Here is a 14,280-nt window from a genome sequence, read left to right on the forward strand (position 1 = left end):
CATGTGTTTGATGTCCATGGTATTTACAAAAGCCTTATGGAGCAGCTCTCAGTGTGAATGTGCATGCCTTCTTTTATGGAAGAGCTTGAAATGTTAGTTTTAGTGTTGTATATTTTATAAAAAAGTATTTTCTGTAATTAGAAGGAAAACACTTATACTCATGATACCAACTTCCTTTTTAAATAATACAAAACACTGACCACTGAATTCATAAGAGAACAATTACTGTGCACATTTTGAATTCACAACTTAAAACGCTCCAGTTTTAGTCTCTATTAAGTAACTCAATCTGATCATGCCTCTAATCTAGCAAATTAAAATGCAACAGTTGTTGAGAGCAGGTATTTATGATTCACAAAAAGTCTAATAAAAGTAGAGCTTGGAAGGCACTTATATATGAGATTTTCCTCCAAATATGTAAAAGCAGTAAAACTCTGGAAAATAAATTTTTTTGGGGGGTACTGGGGATTGAACTAGGGTCCTTGTGTTTACAAGGCAGGTGGCAGAACCACTGAGCTAAATCCCCGGCCCTAGAGAAAGCAATTCTTAAGGAAGAACAGGGACATAATGTTTCTTATAGCTATAGACAAAGATTAACCCCCAGATATGAAATCTAGGAGTATCTCTAGCTTAATAATTTTTAATCCATGTATTTGACAATTCTATCCTGTGCTTGGATGACTTTACTAACACATTTCAGTGCAACATAATTGTTCTGAGATATTCTAAGAAAAACAATATCATACATTATCAACTTAATGATTAAGAAATGTTTATTAAAAACCAGAAAGAATATCATCAATAAAAGAGCATTAATTAAATCTTAGTTTTAATTTTAATGGTTTGCGGAGAGAGAGTCCTTTCGTGGTTTCCATTCTCTGCAATCCACAGAACTGTTCAAAGAACCTTCTCAGCGAAGTGCAGAACTGTGGTTTCCATGTAGCAAAGCAAGAAAGGGGGAAAAGTAACAACAAAGAAATGTAACCAAAGCAACAAAAGGTAGAAAAGGAGTGGAAAAGAGCCACTGGAAAGCAAAATGAAAAATCTAAAATGACACAGAAAAAGTATGCCCTGAATCATAGGGAGTACAAACCGATGGATCTAAATTGTGAAACAACCAAAGCAAAGGTCCTAGAGGGATGCTGGAAAGACCGGGTCCCTTTGTCACAGTGCTTTGTGTGTGTCTTCTATACTAAATTTCTTATTGTCTGATGGTTTCCAAATTAAAGCACTTACTATCTTCAATCGCTTAAGTATAATGTGATGTACGGGGATCAAATATGTATGGAATAATGGTTGTGAACTACACTAGTAATTGTTCTCGAGGGAGATGGGGAAAAAAGGAAGAAAATAATTCCAAAGCTATTACTTTGCACTGAAGCTGAGAGCTGTCTCCTGGAATATGGTCAGCATCACTGGAACTTTCTTAATGAGACTGAGTTTAGCTGATGTTTCTTATGTCGTATTTTCCTGTATACACGGACAGCTAATATACAGCCTGCGAGCACTCCACAGTCTTTATTCTTAGTAGCAAACAAGAACATATTCTCAAAAGGAGTGGCAGAAAAATTTCTTCCATTAGTGCATATCTGCAATCCAGTAAACAAGGGAGGCACAAGTCTTCTCTGCCACCAGAAAGAGCCCACTTAGTAGTAACAGCAGTACCTGTCACTGGAGTCCGGTTTTTCAGCCTATCCACTTCCATAGTGAAGTCATCCTTCAGAAACAGGAAGCCGATGATGGAAAACAGGTAAACAAGAATGAGAGCCAGGACTGCAGTCAGAATAATAGAGCGGCCATTCCGGGTGACACTTTTTATGACATTGAGCAGAGTCTCTTCTCTGTATACCAAATCAAAAAGCTACAAAAAATTTTTAAAAAGAAAGAATGTGACAGAGAAGGAGGTGAATAAATACAAGGATAATACAAAGAAAGATGTAAGCCATTTTAGTTTATCTATGAAAAAATATTACCTAAAATGAACCAAAATATCCATTTCTTCTCCGGTTGGAATGTAGTAATAAACTGTTTCATTGACGATAACTCTAACAGCACAGAATGTGCATCTGCCGGTGTCATAACCAATAGGATTCCAATTTATGAAGACATTATAGAAATAGTATACATTCATTCCAACTTAGAAATACTATACTATTAGGTCCACCTAATTGATAGATTCATTAAACCTACTGCATCACTTAGGAATGAGATAAAATTAGAAGAACAAGTCTATAAGCTGGGTATAATAGAAATAGGAATGAAATTTAAAAATATTTGAGAAATGCAAATATTCCTTATGAAAGGGTTATACTAATGAGCACAAAATCTATTACTTTAGCATATACTTTTGGAAGCAAAAGTATAAACAAAAATATAATAACACATTTTTTGGAATTCACTTTCTCTAATGCTTATCATTCATTGAATCCTTCGTAGTAGAAAAATCAGTACACTAGTAAAGAACATGAGTATATGTTTGCTGTCTGTAGTGAACACGAAGAACGGCTTTATTTATTGCAAACATTATGCAACTGAATTATGTATTATTAAGTACATGTTTTATTATAAAAATAGGGCTGAGGCAGTAAAACAACATTCACTTTAAAAAAGATGTAACTATCTGCTTACATATCTTTAAAATTGGAATAATTGGGATTTGTACTTTGCTATCTGTGAGCAAGAATTAGAATTTCTCAACTGGCTGACATGATTAATTATGTGTCATGCATCCTTTCAGAAACATCGAGGCCTCATTCTCTCTTTTTCTGAGTACTGAAAGTTTCATAGTTACTTTCCCGCTTAATTATAGTATTACAAATAATTGCTGTATAGATATTAACTTGTTTGCTCACCTCAGGAAATTGATGTTCATAATAGTTTAATTTAGCTGTTTATCTCCTGGAAGGTGTGGCTATCTTTAGAAATAAAGTCAATGTTCTTATTCAGCAAAGACAAATTAACTAATACAAATTCAACTTCCAGACTGTCAATGCTCAGACTTCTATCACTTATTTAAGGATTAAATTGACAAAGAGGAAATTTCCCTTTATGTTAATTCAACAGTGGCTTGAAGGGAGGGCCTTGTGATTTGCTCTAAGTCAGCTCTAGAGAAAGTTATAGCTTTCAGAGCCCCTGGAAGTCTTGCTAATGATGCACATCCTGGGCTCCATTCCGGGCCCACAGAACCAGAATTTTGCAATGCAAAATGTATTAACATTGGACATGTTGATGGTTCTTTCTGTTTATTTCTGAAAGGAAAATCTAGAGTGCAGTTTTCATTACTTTGGATAAAGGACTGATACTGTGGGTACAATCCGGAGTTCAGATTGAAATATTTTTAAAATGTTAAAAGCTAGTAAAAATATTTTAAAGTATGCTGAACTACTCCTTGTGATATAAACTGTATTGCAATTTTCTTCCAGTACTCTAAACATCCAAAATGGACTAACAAACTAAGTAAAAAAACTAGCATCAAGAGGATAAGATTTGAAAGATAAGAGATTAGAGGAAAATTAGAAAAAAATGATTAGAAGAAAATAAAAGTAACATTGCTCCAAATAACTCATATAATAAAATATACCTTTATTTTGTCAAATATATTTTCATACATGTCACATGTTTTTTGTATGAAAGATTAATGAATCTTCATACTAAGAGCCTCAGTTACTACCCTTATTCATTTTATAAACAAGGATATTAAAATCAAAAGCATCATAGACCCATCAAGTTATATATATAAAATAGGTACAGTTTTTTGCATGTCAATAATATCTCAACTAAGTGGCCTAAAACATACAAAACATCACATGTCACAGTCAGGTAAAAGTGCTGGGTATAATAGGGCTTAGTATATGACAGGCAGTTAAAAAAATGTAGCTTTTCTGTTGAATCAGGAAAGAGGGAATTCTTTTTGATTGAATCCATTATATTGTTGAATGATCTAATTTAACTGCCCAGAATGTTTGTGCTAAAATACAATAGACAAACCCACTCTTTACTATAGCTCTTCAAAGAGTTAAAGGCTAAAGGAAAACTGGCCTCCATCAGCCTCCCACATGAGTGTGCTACATAACCAGGAAGTAGAAGGTGCTGGATTTGTCCTTGGTGATCTGAGCAAACTGGGTCACGAGGCCATTTTTAGATCTTGTTTTCAGGAATCATTTTAATAAACAGTGCTCTCCACTGATGTCCACTATGGGACAGGAAACTAAAATTGTTCTATTATATCATGATGCTAATAAACCTAGTAATATTTTAAGTTTCAAAACATCACCATATTTCTATATTGACCCCTTTTCTGGTTCATATCTATAAAAGAGTACATATGTAGCAAGAAAAATGAAAACCAGAAACAAACCATAGGAAAAAAATATACATACAGCATATGCTTAATAACATGGCATATTAAAGTTGCAACTGTAAGACTGTATTTAAAACAGCTCAATTTGCTGGGTTGGGTTTTGCTCCTCTTCATTTAGGCAATATGCTATTCTAAAGATGAGCACTATGTTTGATATTATAAATAAAATATAATGATTTCACCACCTAGAAAAATATATCCCTATTTTTCCCTACCCTCTGTTGGAGAACCATTAAATGTAAAAGGAAATATTATTTTGCTGAAACCGAAAGCAGCTTATTTTCTTATGAAGTCTGGGTCAACAGTTGGTTGCTTCTCAGAGAAGAAATAAAAATCTCTTGTGGTTTCCCAGAGAAAAAGACCAAAAATTCATACTTTTCCTACATAATTCTAAAAATAACATAATTTGTCCTAAATGTCAGGGCCTACTTTTAAAAAAATCAAAGATGAGGCATGAGCAGCAGCACTGTATATTTTTTTAGTGGGAAGAGGTACTCACCAGGAAGCTATAGAAGAATTCGTGAACAAAGAGGCCCAGCATGCAGACCAGGACATATGCTACATGATAGAGAAAGGCCATGTCCAGGATAACTGCTCGGTATCCCCTGGTGAACGTGCCACGATTCCCGACAAAACTCACCAGAAACACTATTTTATTACAAAGCTAAAGGGAGGAAAAGATTAGATTTTATTGTCTTATTGATCCTCAAACTCACATACATAGCAAGACACTGGCAAAAACTATTATTCACAAAGTCTGTGATTTTCTTTTATGATTCCTCATTTTGTAGTTATTCAGCATGGCTTACAAATTTCTATATAAATATAACAAAAGTAAAACTTGTATCCTTTGCAGTTCCAGGGAAAGAGAAGAAAGATGGAGAGACCTAGCTATGCTATCAAGACAGACCTGAATTTAAATCCTGGTTTTCCTTACTATAGTACAACTGAGTTCCTATAACTGCGAGCTTCAATCAATGGCTTCCTCTGAAAAATTTGAGTAAAAATATTCCCACCTGATAGATCTCTTCAGAGGAACAAATGATGTAATGTATATGAAGCAATTAGTTCAATGACACTTTAGATGCTGGCATAAACAAAATATTACCAAAAAAAATCTTTTCAGAAAATATCCAGAGATTTGCCTTCAAAAAAAAAATTTTTTTTTGTTTGGTACCAGGGATCAAACTTGGGCTCTTGGGCTTGTGAGGCAGGTGGTGCAATCACTGAGCCAAATCCCCTGCCCCTCAATTTTTTTTTTAATCTCAGATTTTTTATATTGAATACTACTTTAAACAAGTAAATCACCAAAGTATATTTTACACTTATTTTATATGCATAGAAAATACAAATATAGGGCCGGGGATTTAGCTCAGCAGTTTGGTGGCCTGCCTTGCACGTGCAAAGACCTGAGTTCAATCCCTGGTACCAAAAAAAAAAAAAAAAAAAAAAGAAACAAAAAACAAAGAAAATACAAATATACTTATGTACTGTGTTAAAATAAATACAACACCTATACTTATTTTCTAAGCCATTTGTGCCTGATAATTATTCAATAACATTTTGGAGTGTTTGCTATTTTTCTGACCATGTAATATATTTATATTCAGCCTACTTTTAATATTCTTTTATGTGGTATAACACTGGAATGTAGAAATTTATAGTGAGATTTTTTTCATATGAATAATGACTTATGTGATGATGTACAAAAAATAACGATTATAAATTTAGTGCCATTTATTTGGCTTTAGAGCTTTTGTATTACTTATAAAAGTCAGTTTGCCTCTTAGTCATCAAGGAAAGAACACAAATTTTTAGCTCTTGTTCTTGTTTGCTGCCCCTGGGGTCATCCCCTTATCTAATGGAATCATATTCTAAGTATCCAAGTATGACAATGGGAAAACAGGCTGCTCTTCATAACACTGCTGATTTTCTGTGGAACAAAAATACCTTTTGAGATGATTTCAAATAACACAAGAAAGAACATGATACTCTGAGGCAGATGTGAAATTTGAGAGGGTAGAAGAACCTTTCCTTCAACATCCTGGAGTCCAAATCAATACAGATGAAACGCTAAATGGGTTTGACTCCATGTAAAAAGCCAATAAGCCAACAACACAGCAAATTTCTGAAATTTTCTCCCAGCTGAAAAACTGTCCTCTGAATAATCGATGTGATCACGTCTTCATCATTTTGTTTAAGATTTCAGTAACGTTAAACGGAAAGTTTTATTTCACTAGTTAGTTTTGTCACCAATACTAAATACCCACTACTAAATCTACAGTATAGTGGAAATCTTTATTATTCAAGGGCAAGTTTGATATTATAGGAAGGCATCATTTAAAAACTCAGGTAATATATACAGGGTGCTGATCCATATAAAGAGCTGGACAAGAAACATCCACGAAAATGATTAGAAACAGAATGGCAAAGACATATTCCATAGTTTGATCTTTAAATCGTTTGGAACGACTGTTGTTTAAATTTACAATATTTATCATGATTTACTGACTAACGTTCATCACTGTCATACAAAAATAATTTCTATAAAATTATAAATTGGAATCATGACTTTTCAGAGGGATGACTGTGATTAAAATAAACTATTTATAAGTTGCTTCCTGATTCCTAATTCTCTGAATTCATTTGTAAAAAATTAAATTATTCATAAGCCCCATATGCAGGGGCTCAAATAATCAAAACACATAAAATAGAATTCAAATTCTTAAAAAAGCAAGGCATTTCAGTTCTCAGTGCAAAGGCAAGGACTCAGCTCTGCCTAAAAGGCACTCTGATTTTTACAGAAACACAGATTTTCTTTGCTCATTCGCAGAGCTTGTTCATCTTTGAGCCTTGCTCTAGAGCTTTCTGTTCTCTGCACTAAGCCCGCAGTGGAGTGGCGTTTACACTATAGTGGCATTCATTCATCTATTTTTTCTGAGATCAGAAACAGGGAATCTGCTCTATTTCATGCTTAAAAGTGTTCATACTAAGGAGAAATAAATGCAAGAATAAATGATTTGAGAAGAGAAGTTGGACTCTGGTTTCTCTGGCCTTGTGAAATTTACAAGTTGTTTTGATACAGTATGTGGCATGGAACCTGGAAATACTAATGAGGACTTGAAGGAGTTGGAAAAAGAGACTTCTTTCTCATGATATGACTTAGCTGAGGTCAGCCAACCAGTCCTTCATGTGTCCAAACTGTTATGTAGGCAATCAGTTCTGTGGCGAAGGGCCAGGCAGACAGCAATGCGTGAAAGGTGTGGCAAGGTGGCTAAAGGCCATGCGCTTCTGAGCTGGTGTTGAAAAGGCCCCTGTGTCAGCACACAGATGCCGATACAAATGACCATAACTGTTCCACGTACATGTTTCCCAGCTTTTCACGTAGTCTTCAAAGCTACCCGTGGTATGTTTTTTGTAGGGTTAGGGTGAATTGTGTCATTACAGGAGATACTGAGGAGGCTGGAGCTATTTTGTGTTTTTGCAGCTGAATAATAGAATTAGGTGCATGGGGTGACAGTATGAAACAATACGAAAAATTGTGCCTGTGTATGTGCTGGGTATATGGGGGAGAAAGAATTCGAAAGTTTGACTAAGAATATATAATTGAATTTGTATGTTATGTAAACATTTGGTGAGATCAAGCTTTACAGATTAGCAGTAATGTGAGACATCCCAGAAAACTAACTACAGGTAAGTAACTAAAGACACAATGCTATTAACTCTGAGCACTGTAGTTTATTGTAATTTAGCTATCTGCTAAATTCTCTTTGGTCTTCCCTATAAAATGAGATAGGTTCAAGCAAAAGCAAATATTTTCACATTATAAATTAATGTAAAAAAACAAATGATGTACAAATACCAACATATAAATTACACATTTCTAGGCACTACTAGCAAAAGAGAAAACACTATAGGTAAAAATGTTTAGAAGTTGTTCAGTGATCTTTTATGGTAGGGATGGGGGAAGCTTAGTAGTAAAGTTCTTGCCTAGCATGTGTGAGGCCCTGGGTTCAATCCCCAGGAACTGAAAACAACAAAACAACCAATCAAACAAACAAAAAAGATATTTTGTTAATATTTACTATACTGTTATTTACTATTAACAAATCTAAAAACTTAAATGACAAAAATATATGGATTGGTTAGGAAGATTATACCATACCTACAAAACTATAAACATCATAGTTACATAGTAGGGACCATGCTTTATCAGAGCTACATTTAATGATATTACTCTAGAATGTTCTCTTTCCAGATGATGATTAAGATGCTAATTAAAAAAATGGTTCCAGGTACCACAACAGCAACAGAACTTTGCTGTTTTCTGGATATTATTCTTTTTTTTTTAATGGAATGTGCTGAATGTCTATAATTTTGTTCAGATGACTGCAGAATCTCGAAAAGCTGTTGCTGATATCAATGCATAACATACTGCTATCATTAGTCTTTTTATATAAATATATATAATATATATATAAATTGAATTTTGGGAAACTTTAACAGTGCTGCCAACTTTGCAAAAAGTCATCCCGATTTACTGTGTTGAGTTGGCATTGTACAGAAATGGACAGCCATATTGGTCTAGAAATGTTAATTATTTTTATTTTTATTTTTTTTCCATGTGTACAGGGGTAACACATCATACTAAATATGCATGGTCACATCTACGTGGATTTGATTACAGAAACTAATAAAGTATTCTCTAAATAATGAAAAAAAGAATAAGATAAGACTATAAGAGCAAGAAGCAATTTAAATATGTTCAGGGACCATTTTCATCTCCAGAATTAAGGATTATTTTAATGTTACATCATTGCCTTTTCTCTTTTACTTTCCTTTTTAGTTTTATTTTAGGATTCCCTATTTTTAATGTTCATACAGAGATTCCTTTAACTGAAATACCAAATAGTTTCTTTGTTGTGAAAAACTATAATAGTACACAGGATCCTAATGAGATAATTAATAATGTGAAATAGGAAGTAAAGGGCTAAAGGTGTAGGGAAAGTGGGAAGGGTGGGGGAAAGGTAATAAGGGAGAGGAAAAAAATATGAGAAACTGAAAAAATGGAAATAAAGTGTTTGTAAATGGGGAGGGGAGGAGGGGGTGAAGGGAGGGCAGGGACAAGGGGAAAAAATGAGAATCAAGACCTATTATGTAAAGGTACAGAATCCCAATGATGAATGTAACTGTACTGTATACCTAGCTTGAACCAATACACTCAATAAAAAGAAAAACTAACATCATAGTTATTAAAGTGAGGTTTACGAATAATTCTAATAGCATGAAAAATACTAAGTAACCACAAATTTATAAAATATGACCTTACATCTGTCAGCATAATATATTAATTTCTATTACCATTAGCTAAAAGTGTAGTATTGTGGATAGAATGAAAACTATACTAAGTTTAAGATGTATTTTGTAACAGAGAAAAACATTTGACTTTTTGAATCATCTCAAATATGGAGACAACTGTGATGTCAAATAAACTAATTGAAATCTACACAAACTTCAATTTTTAGAAATGCATAGTGATAAAAATGAAGCGCTGTAATAACAGAAACTGATAACCCTAGGTGCTCAGCCCACAAGTTGAGGTTTTTCTTCCTACTTGATACCTTTACCAAAATAAAGACTCTGCATTAGGTTAACACTGTGAAAGTTAGAGTACAGAAACAAATAACTCTGTAAACCAAAATACAAACATTTTACTCTCGTGCGCATGGTACTTTACAATTAAATCGTGCTTCACATATTAGTTAAACTTGGCGAATGGTGGCTGTTGTTACCATTCTATCACAATCACTGCTATTGTTCTTTACCAGATCTTCCACATTAATCTTCTCAATTATCTCAAAAGCCTGGTAAAGATGGACCAGGCATTACTATCTTTAGGTTCTCTGATTTCCCCGAAGTCTAGAACTCTGATTCTTAGGCTAAACTGTCAGGTGAATATCTTCTTTTGTTTTTTTCTGTTTTGACATCTTTAAGTTGAGTACTTATAATTTCACCCATTAGAAATGCCAACATCTGAGTGTAAATTAATAAAATATACTAAAATCTAAGTGGAAACAACAAAACTGGTTTATAGTTTCACTTATTTACTTTTTCCTGTCTCCCGAGTAATGATGAAATATTGATAATTTTATACAGAGCTTAAGAGTTAGACTAAATGATTACTCACTGAAACATTTTTATTAATCCATATAATATTAAAATTACAGATGAAAATGTTTCCATCAATAGTTACAATATCAAAATTACAATTATTCAGTTGGGTTTATCCAAAAGCAATGTTGATTCTTTGGTTGAAGTGGCCTGGATCAGTAGATGGGATAACTTATTTAGCTCTTTGGACTTGCTTTGTGCCATGAAGGTTATTAGAGTATCCATAAAGTCATGCAGTAAATAAGATGGATATGTCCACATTTATTTTTTATAAAAAAAATAAAGTCTAAAACTTGAATTTCATTGGTTGTTGTAGAATTATTTTCACCAAACCCAACAGGAATTACCTTTTTATCTTTCTGAGGAGGGGGAAAAGAAAAATATTCCAAATGTTTTTGGTGTACTCCAGAAAGTATAAAAATGTTAGTCCTTATCGCTACATTCTTGGTCCAAAATGAAAATTAGAGAGTCTGACACATAAACTTCTGGATGGTAATCATTATATCCTCTGTCTCTTGGTATTTTTAGTGTCTACTGTATTATATAACAAAGGCCCAGTGAATGTTTATTTTTGACCCAATTCTATCTAGCTATTATTATTTCACTTTGTCAAACTTGGATTTTTTTCACTTGCATTAATGTATTATTGAGAGCCAGTTACTGGTTTATGACAAGTATTTGCTTCTTCAACTAATATGGCTTCACAGTCAACATATGTTTAAAGAAAAATGAGTCAAATATATATCTTTAGACAAATTTAGATACATTGGTGAAGATTTTCTAACTAGTTTTGTTGATGATATTAGGAAATTAGCTTGTTTCCAAAGCACTGAAAGTTTGCATCCATGTAAACACCTTTGAATGCCCAAATGCCAAGTACTAAAGCACAGAACACTACAGATGGGAAAGAGCAAGAAAGGTAGAGTTATGTACACAAATGTGACAATTTCTACCTTCAAGAAACTTGAGGAATAGTATACTTAGTGCTTTACAAAATCATGTCATATATTTCTTTATATGTATAGAATACAAGAGGTGACCAAAATATACAGTGAATGTTTAAATAAAAGAATTATTAAAGTAAAATACACATTGCTATTAATGAACAGATACTTCTCAAACAAGTAAAAGCAGCAAATAAATATATGAAAAATGTTCAACATCATGGTCATTTGAGAAATGCAGATTAAAACAACATTGAGATTCCTTCCACCTCACCCCAGAAAGAATGGCTGCTATCAAGAAATCAACCAATAACTAATGCTGGCGGCTTTATGGGGAGAAAGGAAATCTTCTTCGTTGTTGATGGGAATGCAGACGGGTGCAACCACTGTGGAAATCAATATGGAGATACCTCAAACAACTAGGATTAGAGGTCCCATTTGACCCAGCTATTCCTCTCCTGGGTATCTTTCCAAAAGAATTCAAAGAGTCATATCACAGCAATATATGCACACCCTTTTTTTATAGTGGCACAGTTTGTAATAGCTACCACTTGGAAACAGCCCTATTGGAAACAGCCCTATTACCCAGTTGGAAACTGGGTAAAGAAGATGTGGTTTTTATATAAAATGGAATACTACTCAGCCATAAAGAGAAATTAGAGTCAATCACAGGAAAATGGATGCATATTGAGGTCATACTCTCAAGTGAAACAAGTAAGTCACACACGTAAATATGGTATAGTCTCTCTGGTGTGAAAAACTAAAAGTGTCAATAAGATCCAAATGATGTAATTTGCAATGTGAAATAGGAAGAAAAGGGCTAAAGTTGTAGGGGAAGTGGGAAGAGTAGGGGAAAGGAAATAAGGGAAAAGAAAAAATATGAGAAAACAAAGAAATGGAAACAAGTCTTTGCAAATAGGGAAGGGAGGAGGGGGTAAAGGGAGAGCAGGGGTATGGGGAAAAAATGAGAACCAAGCCCTGTCATGTAAAGGTACAAGGTCCCAATGATAAATGTAACTGTGTACTGTATACCTAAAAAGTACCAATGAACTAAATGAGAAAAAGAAATGACCACAGGCGGTAAATGTTTTGCATCAATTCAGGACATCAAGGCAGCCATGACAGCCATGATAGGCACTCAGAAAAGGACTTCCAGAACTGCTTCAGAAAGTGGCAAGATAATGGCATAAGTGTTTTGAAAGTGTGTGTGGGCGGAGGCATTTTGAGGGGGATTATGGCAATGTGTCTTTTACTATAACAAAATTCTCAAATGTAAATATTCATATTTTGAATCACTCCCTTTACTTCCTTGTACTGACAACAATAGGAAATTGGTAATTTGCTGCTTGAATATTCCAGTTGACTAGAAGCTGTCAAATACATTGTGTCAAATGTTTAAAGAACTGTTATAAAAAAGCAGTCTGAAACACAGAAACAAGAGAATTGGCCATACAAACTCTGCTTTATAATTCTCAAAAGTTTGGATGGCTCTTCTATTTATTAATTTTCAATAAAGACTTGCCATATATTTATGTGAATGAATAAATGTACAAGAATAGAAAGAGAACCATTTGCTCATTTATTCATTCACTGATTAGCTGATTTATTCAAGAAATATTTACTGAGTACCTATACTGTTCCAGACATTGAATGATTAATTGATACCATTAAGAACCATATAAGATAGTGGAGGAGGTAAGACTTAGCTATACATACCTGAATATAGAATATTATGTTAGAAACCCAGTAAAATATATAGAAAGAGCTTTTTTATGCAGTGGATATATTAGCATTATTTGTGTACTTGTCTTCCTATTTGCTATTTCACCAACCAATTTACTTTTTCTTTATATCTCTTTATGGTTCTGCCTTGAATAAAGTTGGCATAAAGTTCCCTTAATATTTTATTTCTTGGGTATTCTATTTTATGTCTTGCTCTTGTTTTATTTTATTTCTTGCTCTTGCTTTTTGAGAGTATTCTAGCTCACTTATTTTTCAAATTTACCTAGTTTCAAAATGTATTCCATTCTCTAAATTTGGTGAAAAAATTATTAATCTCATCTATGCCTTTTATAAGTTTATGAGATTTGTTCACATAAAATGAGCCCCATTTGTTATTTTCTCATAGAGCAACTCTTTTAAAGTCATTTGATGAAAGGTACTCCTTAAATCCTACTGAATGTAATTTGATGTCTTTTGGATGACGTAGAAGTCACTATAGGATGCTAACAGTGGCTCAAAGTCCTTTTTGTCAACAGCTGTAGTTGTAGGGTGCAGAAGACATTAAAATTGGATTAGACTACATTGATGGGAGAACTGGGTCATTCCCAAATGCTACTTTCTCAATTTATCCACTTTTCATTTGTTACTTTTTCTTTCTCTCTAAATTAAGTAAGATGTGTGCCAATTATACTCTGATTTATTCAGATTCATAATAAATCAGAATTCACTGTGAGTACTAGGATTAAAACATATATTTTTGTATTTCATACACTTTTAATTAATTTTGTAACAATATAAAGCCAAGTACTTACGTTGGCTGCACCAAGAAGTATTAATGTAGGCCCCAGACCTATCGTGTATATTGATCGGAGCATTACTGACACAAGAAATGGCCGGATGCCCACTGGCTTGGAGAAGAAAAACAGTGTAGATGTGCAGATCGCAACCGCAATCCAAAGAAGCACTGAGAACAGTGGAGAAAGAGTACCTGCAAAATGTAAGAAAAGGTGATTTTTACAGAGAACCAAACTAGAAAATGTTGAAATATTTGTAGCTCTACTTTTGTAAGTTATACCAAGTCAA

At 33.6% G+C, this 14,280-nt stretch overlaps 1 protein-coding gene across 4 annotated transcripts in view; it reads right to left on the bottom strand.

The window, feature by feature from the left end:
• The window catches only part of Itpr2 (inositol 1,4,5-trisphosphate receptor type 2), a 416,582-nt gene that overhangs the window by 62,452 nt on the left and 339,850 nt on the right, over positions 1-14,280 (bottom strand). For all 4 annotated transcript variants that reach the window (XR_004518150.1, XR_004518151.1, XM_010615034.2 and 1 more), the window contains 3 exons: positions 14,010-14,185; positions 4,860-5,024; positions 1,666-1,861 (listed from right to left, as the gene is read on the bottom strand). Coding sequence is in view for 2 of the 4 variants with exons in the window: in XM_010615034.2 (XP_010613336.1) it covers positions 1,666-1,861; positions 4,860-5,024; positions 14,010-14,185 (537 nt within the window). In the remaining 2 variants the exon portion in view is untranslated. The remainder of the gene's footprint in view (positions 1-1,665; positions 1,862-4,859; positions 5,025-14,009; positions 14,186-14,280) is intronic.

Source organism: Fukomys damarensis, unplaced genomic scaffold (assembly GCF_012274545.1).
Source record: "Fukomys damarensis isolate Sample0158 unplaced genomic scaffold, DMR_v1.0_HiC HiC_scaffold_19, whole genome shotgun sequence".
In the NCBI taxonomy this organism is placed as follows: Eukaryota; Metazoa; Chordata; class Mammalia; order Rodentia; family Bathyergidae; genus Fukomys; species Fukomys damarensis.